The sequence below is a fragment of the Phocoena sinus genome, chromosome 6 (genome assembly GCF_008692025.1).
Source record: "Phocoena sinus isolate mPhoSin1 chromosome 6, mPhoSin1.pri, whole genome shotgun sequence".
Taxonomy (NCBI): domain Eukaryota; kingdom Metazoa; phylum Chordata; class Mammalia; order Artiodactyla; family Phocoenidae; genus Phocoena; species Phocoena sinus.
Window position 1 is genome coordinate 56,537,559 of NC_045768.1, and position 9,600 is coordinate 56,547,158.

The window sequence follows — 9,600 nt, forward strand, 5'->3', positions numbered from 1 at the left end:
TTCACATTTTGCCCCATCCTCCACTCTAGTCACACCCACCACAGCTCTGACAGCAATGCCCACAATCCAGTAGTGACTGTTATTAACAGTTTGTTTATATCCTTCCAAATAATGCAATTATATCTAAAATGTAAACTGTAGAATTTTTATCTCTAACTGTCCTCATTTAGTAAAAAGAGCACGGACTGTAAATTAGACCTAGCATAAATGAGTACTCAATAAATGTAAATAAATAAATGAAATGACTTGGGTCTAGCCCTTGCTAACCCTAGGTAAGTATTTTTTTTTTAAACGCAATTTTTAAAGGTTACTTTCCATTTAAAGTTATTACTAAATATTGGCTATATTCCCCATGTTGCACAACACATCCTTGAGCCTGCCTTACACCCAACAGTTTGTAACTCCTACTTTCCTACCCCTATAGTGCCCCTCCCCTCCTCCCTGGTAACCACTAGTTTGTGCTCTATATCTGTGAGTCTGCCTCTTTTTTGTTATATTTACTAGTCTGTTGTATTTTTTAGATTCCACATATAAGTGATATCATACAGCATTTGTCTTTCTCTGACTGATTTCACTTAGCATAATGCCCTCCAAGTCCATTCACATTGCTGCAAATGGCAAAATTTCATTCTTTTTCATGGCTGAGTAGTGTTCCATTTTGTACACACACACACTATCCATTCACCTGTTGATGGACACTTAGGTTGCTTCCATATCTTGGCAATTGAAAATAATGCTGCTAGGAACATTGCAGTGCACGTACCTATTCAAATTAATGTCTCTGTCTTTTTGTTTTTGAATGTATACCCAGGAGTTAGGTAAATGTGTTTTAACCTCTCTGGATTATATGTATGAAAGATATATTAATATATACACACAGAATATGTATGCATTAATAAATATGCACAGCAAAATTCAGGAAAGGCACACACTAAACCTTCAGACTGGTTCTTCTTTGGGTCCTAGAAGTACAGGGGCAGGGTCCAGTGATAACAAATTAAAAAGTATGGATGTGAAGGTACTTAAATTATAGTACACTTCCAGGAGGGAAAATATACAAAGACACATTCCTGCCCATGTGCAGCCCTAGTATTTTCACCAGAGAAAAGAAAGACACAGTGTCCTCTTTGCTTACAGAATGTTCTCTTGCTGCGTTTTGATCTGGTGGTTGTTATATCAAGTGTTCCTCTTATCCTGACGGACATCCAAGAATTAGAGGAAAATGGATAATAGTGTTGCATCCACTGACCCCTATAGATATTAGGTACCAGCTTCTTATTATTCAGATGAAGAGTAAACAGAAAGGTTTGAGGTGAAAAGAAGGGAGAACCTTGCTTCTGACCTCATAACCTTGAGATGCTCATAGGTTTGGCTGAAGTTAAAATATACATTCATTTTGAGTGGTAAAAGTCTAAAGTAAGTTGGATGGAGAATATTAAAATGTGGTACTGTTTAGGTTATGAAGACATACTTAGCACTTAGCATATCTCTATAACTTAAACAATATCATGTCTGTGAAGGGTGCTAAAAAATAAAAAACAAGTTCCCATATCACCTTCCTCACTTCCCCTAGCCCACCTAATACCTCAAAATACTCCTCATTATTAAGCTTCTAACAAATGCTACATCTCTGGCTAAAATACATTACCCAAATTTCTAATAGAGCAGGAAAATGGCATGAAACGACCAACATCAGATTTTAGTATGCCCTAACTAAACAAATCTGAGCTTTGAACTCTGATTCATATTACTGGATTTTTATGACATTAACATTAATATTATTTTGTTAAAAACTTCAAAAAGACAAGCTAAAACTGTCTCATGATTTTAAAAGAATGTTCATTTCATCAGATTATTTACATTCAAAAAACTTCCACTTTTATAAAAACAAAAATAGCATTAAAATATACAACGTACAGCCTCACACACCTGTTTGGAATACAAGTTCTTTCCCTCCTACACCTGCGGCCTCCAGGTTAATAAATGCACGAATCAAGCTGGCCCACGGGTGCTGGGTAATAAAACCATGACTGGCCTGAATGAGAAGGAAAGAAAACAGATATCAGTTAAACAATCTTATACTATTAAAGTCTTTATTTTGCTTTTTTTAAGAACGTCTATGTTGATGAGGGGAAGAATAAAAAAAAAATCATTTTTTTCAAAGGCAGGATCTAAAGACATCTATCTGTGTGTCTCTCTCTGCCTAATGGCCGTGTGCAGTTTGCTCAGCAGAAAGTCACTCTTGACAGAAGGCAGCCTGATTTCCATGAATGGAGCCAAACAACATCTTTAGTAAATGTGAGCCTGTGCAAAAGAAAGTGCAAAACAATAGAAGGGAAGGCGCTATCCCTGCGGTTGGGCATTCATGCCGTGTGCCTGCCTCAAAACATCTCTGAAACTCTAGAAAACCTGAGGCGAAAAATTATGCCTTCACAGAGCCCTTTTATGAAAAAAACACTGACAAGACGATCTGTTCTAAGTTGAGTTTTCAAATATTAAACATGTATACATAAGTGGCTGTAGATTTTTTTTAAGTACTGCCCAGTACAGTATCTCTTTTGCATGTCATTTTATGATACTACTCGAATGAATAATTAAAATGCATAAAGGTTAGCTATTGTTATTATTATTATTCTCATTACCATTATTACTCAAGCCTAGTCTTTAAAACAGTAAAATCTCACTTGCAAGACATTTTCCTCAGCACCATTAAAGAGAAATATGACAGCATGATGTAAGGCTTCTGAAGATGTTGACAAGACACGAAGGACTTCCAGCATCACTGAACAGCTAACTGCATCATCACTGGCACCTTTAAATCAGAAAAACAGATTTGCTTCTCAGATTTTAAAACCTTTACAGTATGAACCATTATGGCAAGAAACAGAGTTTTCTCATCAAGGAAGCATCACAATAGCTGCAAGTAGCATAGCTCTGTCATCATCTGGTGATAACTACACCCACCAGCAGTAAACTCCAGGAGAATGGGAATCTTTGGTTTGCTTGCTGATTTACTCTCAGTATCCGGAACTGTGCCTGGCCCCGCAATAGTTGCTCAATTAATACCTGTTGAATAATCAACCAGAAGGGACCTAAGGCAATATTGAAAACTGGCATTCTCATCGCCCAAAGCAATTTTTAAAATTCTTTATCCTTATTCCATGTCCTCTGTAGTATCCTCACTTCTGGTGTTCACGGTTTCCTATGTCACCTCCAACTGCCACCCACTCCGTTCCCGCTAGTTTTCCTGCTAAAATCATAAGAGGGGTCAGTATGGATAGTGTAGCATTTTTTGAAGTTTCTCCAAGGGGATCATGTGATGAAAAAGTACAAAGAAGAAACCCAATCTAATAAGATACAGGAAAGGAGACTAATGACCTGAGTAATCTTTGGTCCCAGCACTGATAAAGCAGAGAACCTCATCAAATCACTTAACCTCTTAATTCAGAAACTTTATATATTAATTAAAGGTGATTATAAAGATGACTTTAGGGCCAAGACTTTTTTTTAAAGTACCATAAGAGGTCATTAAGGAACTAACTGGATATTTGATGATATTAAGGAATTATTGTTAAGTTTTTCAGTGAGGTAATTCATGGTGTTATGAGCATGTCAAAAAAAAAAAAAAGAGTCCTTATCTTTCAACAATACAGCCCAAAATACTTACAGAGGAACTGATATAGCTGAGATCTGCTTTAAAATAGTCAAGGTCGGGGTGGGGGGTAGGGCAGTAGAGAAGAAGCAAGATTGAACTGTTGAAGCTGGGTGACTGGTACACTCAGGTTCATTAAACAATTCTCTTTCTGTATATATTTGAAATTTTCCATAATAAAAAGTTCAAAGAATAATCAAAGTAAATAGGCACAGTAACAACCCAGGCAACAGCATTTCTGGGTTTACAAGTGGGAGGCAGGGTGCTACAGAGAATAGTGTGGGTTTTAGAGTAAGAAAAGACTTCGATGTAAATTCTAGCTCTGCCCCTTTACTATTTCCTGGTCTAGAGAGCAGATTAATGACATCTATATTTCACAGTTGTGTTGTGAGGATTACAAGGTAATGCACAGTGCCTAGCATGTGGTAGGCATTCAGTGTTAGCTTTTCCTTCTCTTTGCAAACTTAAGGAAGGCTCTGCAGCCAGCTAAAATGCTTGTTTTGGTGCTGTTAAATTCCAGACCCCATTCCTACTTGAGAGGAAACTACTTATAAGCTATACTTGTCTCAGTAGTGATTACTGGATTGTATTTTAATTGAAGTGAAACAAAGTAATAATTACCTAAGTACTATCAAGCAGGAAGTATAATGTAGCTATCAGTAAAAAGTGCCACCTTTCAAAAACCAAAGGAAACAAATGATTTTTAACTTTGAGACTGTGACTTACTTTAAAATAAAAAGCAGTAAAATTTTTCTTTATTCAAAGGAAGAGAAATGGAAATTTAAAGATATATATCTCTATAGCGTCGATTAAAAGTTAAACTGTCTTTTTATCTTCCTTTATTTTAATGGTTCTGGTGTCTGAGAATAAACCTAGAGAAGGGTCAGATATCTTTAAGAAAGTGAAGGAAAGTTAGAGGACAGTATCTATAAGGGCTGGATGCTTAACCAACATCCCTTTCCATTTAGAATTAACCCTGAAACTGAAGCCAGCCCCAGAGTAACAACCTGGAACCATGCAGCAAACCCAAGAAGATATTTAAGGCCTTTTTCTGTGGGTAACATTACTCCTAATTGGTATCAGTTCCTAAGTTCCAGATACCTTGCTGAGAAGTACCCTTAAAAAATAACGATGTTTCAGTTTGTTCATCCACTAAAGTAATTTAGGTGACAGTCTATTTTATGAACATTTTTAAAACTATTTTTAACAATTCATTAATGACAGAAATTTCCCTGAGATTGTTGGCATAGGTATCCTTACAAAATTTTAGTTAAAAATGAGTTCCAGGGGCTTCCCTGGTGGCGCAGTGGTTGAGAGTCCACCTGCCGATGCAGGGGACACGGGTTCGTGCCCTGGTCCAGGAAGATCCCACATGCCGCGGAGCGGCTGGGCCCGTGAGCCATGGCTGCTGAGCCTGCACGTCCGGAACCTGTGCTCCGCAACAGGAGAGGTCACAACAGTGAGAGGCCCGCGTACCGGAAAAAAAAAAAAAAAAAAAAAAGAGCTCCAGTAACCCACAAAATGCCATCCTTTCATTACTGGACTCCATATATGTGATGTCTAACATTTGGTACTGTTTGTTTCTGATACTTGTATACATGTCTTTCTTATATAATGCTCTAAAATAACCATGATGTTAATTTGTCCCTTCCTAGATTTTAAGCATCAAAATAGTGGGCACAGGGTGATGCTTATTTTATTACCGCTTTGAAATGGACATACAAGACCACTAATTTCCCCAGCACACACAAAGGTATTTCTGACTTTATAAAACAGATGAGTATATACTAATTTTTGAAAAAGCATGTTACATTCTAAATGCAATTGGCAAGATTCCTAATTAAAGACATCCTAGTATGAATAATTTTATCAAGCACATAAACTTTAATTTATAGTTTGTATAACTCTAGATGTTCATATTGGGGCTGGTTTAAGTTTAAGCAATCCACAAGTACTTAATATTAAATAACTACTAATTGCAAAAAAAGGATTTTTCATGCCAGTTGCTATTCTATTTTACTCGTATTTAATCCGCATTTAATCCTCTAAGCAATGCCATTAGGAAAGTACTGTTATATCGCCATTTTTCAGATTAGAAACTGAGGAAAGAAGTTAAGTAGTTTGCCAAAAGGAACATTAACTACATCCTAATACTCTCCTTCCTTTCAAATATAGCTAAAAGAACTGACTAGCCAGGAAACCCAGGTCCTGGCCCTGTCTCAGATCAGTGGTGATCAGCTAAGCGTATTCCTGTGTCAAATGAGGGGATTGAACCAGATGCCATCTCATTGCAAATTGCTATTATTTTCTATTCTTCCCTATTTACAATTTCTAGCTACTGAAAACCTTTTTCTGAGGAATCTTACTCTAAAAAATTGAAGTTCAATTTAGGAGATATTGAATTCAACAAATATTCACTGGTCAGGCGCGGTCCTAAACATCAAGTACCCTATTCTGCCGAAGTATTTTCAGGGCAAGATTTGTGGATTAATGAGGTACTCTACCAGTATGGCATCCCCAATGGACCAACATTCTCACATTATAGGTCGACAGAAACTGCTAGGAGAGTGAGCCTCCAAACCATGTGTCCCTTGAAAGCCACTACTGTTCCTTTATCCCACAACCCCAAAGCCTAGCACAACACCTAGCTGAGTAAACACTTGAAGTGGCAGGACCTAACTCCATGACTGAAGAACACACACTGGTAACACTGATAAGGCTATTTCAGTCTACCAGAAATACTCGATGCCCTGTCGCTGGGCTGCTGGCACTAATGTTTAAAAATTAAGTAAACAAAGCACTTGAGAGAATACTGAAAGGCAGACCTTAAACTAAATGATAATTATTCTAATTATCCTATCCTCCATAGCAATGAAAAGAAGATTTGTCTAAGAAAATAGTGCCCACAGTTGCTCAACCAGCTTGGAGTTAAGCTTTCTTGTTGTGAGGATTTCAAAATGACTAAAAAACAGGCACAAACCTGGTGAGTTTGCCACTGAGTCAAAATGACAGTTGGCCAGGACAGCATGCTGGGCTCCATCGCTGGGTTCCAGCTTTACCACAACGTTGGTGATGTTGTCATAGTAGCTTGTAAACCCTCCCAAAAAGTCAATGCTAAAGGAGCCTGTGGGCCGTTGTACATCTACTGAAATTCTGTGAAGGCTGTTGCTCTGAACTTCAATCAGTTTAATCTGTTCCAAAAGGTAACGCACTGTCAGAATTTCATTTTCTGGACTTCCTGTAGTCCTGGGGCCAATGGATGTTATGTGTTCAAGATAATTCCTGGAAGCAACCAGAAGAATCATGATGACAAGGCGTCCTAGGCTTAAGACTAACACTTCGCACAGAGCAACTTTTCCTCCACACTTCCCCTTTCCAAAGAACAAATTCTCTGACTTCTCACATAAAAGAGGCTGCCTTTAGTATTTCAGGTAACATGTGAAAATCACTTGCAAAGTTCCATCATTTTATTTGGCCTTCCATGAGTTCATCCCTTCAGTTTTCTACACTCACTCCACTCCCAACTTCTCCCAACCCCCATATCGAATCAATACAAAGAGAAGGGATTTTATTCAAAACGTATAACTGCTGATGGCTAGACAGAACAGAATACAATTTCATTGTGTCACACTCTGGAGGGTTACTGATGCTGGGTTACTGATTCTAAGTAGCAGAAACCAAGAGCAAAGACAATTAAGTCAAGAGGTTAAATAAGCAAAGAAAAACTTTTGAAGAATGGACTCAGCCCTCCCATTGTGCACACAAGGCCAAGTAACTTCAATTCAGGCCAAAACCAACTCTACCCCTAAAACAAACAAAAAATTTTTTTGTCTTTTCACTGCATTCCAAGTGAGGAAAACAGGGGGTGGGGAGGCGTGTTTCAGAAAGCCTTTAAGAAAATAAGCTTCCAGCACTTTGTACTTAAAAGAAAAAGTTTTCTAAAACACCAAGGCTGTTGAAAAGTCTGCTAGCTTATGATTTTATGAGCTTTTACACACTTAGGTCACAATACCTTTGACTTAATTCACGTTTCCTAGTATACTTAAAGGTCTCTTGTGTTTTTTTTTTTTTTTAAAGAAAAAGCCAAACCTTACACACCAAAGACCCAAGGACAAACTCCAGGAAACTGAGAAGTTCTGAAATAGTAAAATTTTGAATGTGCCGTCTTCCAGGGAGAGCCTCCATAGCTCTCGGGTTTGAGATCTGTGACCCCCAAAGATTTAGACCACTGCATTAGCCCCTTCGGACCCTTCCCAGAAAACCGAACTGGGTCCACAAACCTCACAGCCTTCCATCTCACTTGCAAAGTAGGAGAGCTAGTAAAAAGCGTAAGTTGCTCCGAAAGATGGGCGATTACTAATAACCAAACCATCTGCAGGTGAGGCAAAAAAGGGATGGAAAAGCCGGCGCAATCACCCTGGCCACCCGCACCTGTACCACGAGCTTAAAAGGGGGCCGCGCGACCCCCGCGTTCCGCAAATTGGGGCTCCAGAAGGGGGACGCGCCAGGCCACCCCACCCCACGTGCAGCCGGGCGGGGGCGGCGAGCCCAGGAGGCTCCGCGGGGTCAGGTGCACACAGGTGCGGGATCCCGCACCGAAAAGGGACGCCCGGGCCCGGCGGAGGCGGCGGTACCTGGCTTGGCGTGCGTCGAACTCTCCGCGGTGCCCAACAGCGGCCCGACGCACCACGAGCTGCTGCAGCGAGAGCTGCACGAGCGCCCGCAGCGCGAGCAGGTAAAGCGCCAGCCCCAGCGTAGCGCGCGCCTCAGACAGTCCGGTCCCCGCGCCCCGGCTCGCGCCACCGCTCCCCTCCCCGCTCCGCTTCCGCATCCTCGCGCCGCCGCCGCCGCACGCATCCGCCAGGGGCTCATGCGCCAGGGCCTCCCTCTCCAGTTGCGGCGCGGCCGCCGGGCCGTCCCGGCGCTCCCCTCCGATGCGGTACCGCCTCACAGCTCCCGACTCCGAACCCCACTCCATGGCCACGAGCGTCAGCCGCCAGTCCAACCGCCCCGGCCCGCGATAGCCCCGGGAGCCGCCGCGGCGGCCGCAGCGCCTCCTAGTGAGCGGACGGAAACTGCAGAGGGCCAAACTTCTTCTGATTGGCCGGTCCCGCCGCGCCGCGACCCAGGTTCTTCGGGCAGATTGCTGGCGGGCTCCGCGGCAGGGCCAACACCCGGCTGGGCGTGATAGATGTACCTTCTTATTCAGGGCTTCCCTGCCTGGTGTGGGGACAGAGATTAATAAATGGAAAGATAAGCATAAACCTAGAAACGTGAGAAAAGAGAGATTGTTTTTAAAAGAACGCACGAGGGGGCTTCCCTGAAGGGGGGGCTTCCCCGAAGGGCGGGGCTTCCCTGAAGGAGGGGCTTCCCTGGTGGCGCGGTGGTTGAGAATCTGCCTGCCAATGCAGGGGACACGGGTTCGAGCCCTGGTCCGGGAAGATCCCACATGCTGCAGAGCAACGAGTAGCCCCTGGCTCGATGCAACTATAGAAAGCCAGCGCGCAGCAATGAAGACCCAAAGCAGCCAAAAATAAATGAATAAATAAATAAATTTTAAAAAAAAGAATGCACGAGGTTCATCATTTACGCATCATGAAGAAGGCAATGGCCCAGCTTTCGCAAGGAGAGTTAGAATACGCTCTGGAAGAAGTAGGCACCTGGCTCTTCATATTAGAAACAGGACTGCGCAGAGGAGGCCTAGCCTCATGCTTCCACGTACAGTGATCTAATCACAGGTCTTCATAACCATGTGAGGTAACCATTGTCTCCATTTAACAGACTAAGAAAAATAATAGTTGTTATTTCTTGAATACCCTCCATAAGCCACACACTGCTAAGTGCTTTAATACACTCATTTGATTCTCATAAGAATCCTGAAAAGAAAGTATTTTTATGTCCTCTTAATAGCTGAAGAACTTACAGGTAACAGGTGAAGAACTTAAATC

General features: G+C 41.6%; 1 protein-coding gene across 2 annotated transcripts in view; it reads right to left on the bottom strand.

Moving 5' to 3' along the window:
- Window positions 1-8,716, bottom strand: part of ERMP1 (endoplasmic reticulum metallopeptidase 1) — a 52,252-nt gene extending 43,536 nt beyond the window's left edge. The window contains exons 1-4 of one of the 2 annotated variants that reach the window (XM_032634233.1): window positions 8,287-8,716; window positions 6,633-6,934; window positions 2,685-2,812; window positions 1,930-2,035 (exon numbers count right to left, since the gene is read on the bottom strand). In XM_032634233.1, the coding sequence (XP_032490124.1) occupies window positions 1,930-2,035; window positions 2,685-2,812; window positions 6,633-6,934; window positions 8,287-8,630 (880 nt within the window). In that variant the 5' untranslated portion in view covers window positions 8,631-8,716. Of the gene's footprint in view, window positions 1-1,929; window positions 2,036-2,684; window positions 2,813-6,632; window positions 6,935-7,932; window positions 8,040-8,286 lie in introns of those variants that run through there. The other variant, XM_032634234.1, reaches the window with a different exon arrangement.
- Window positions 8,717-9,600: the final 884 nt, after the last annotated feature.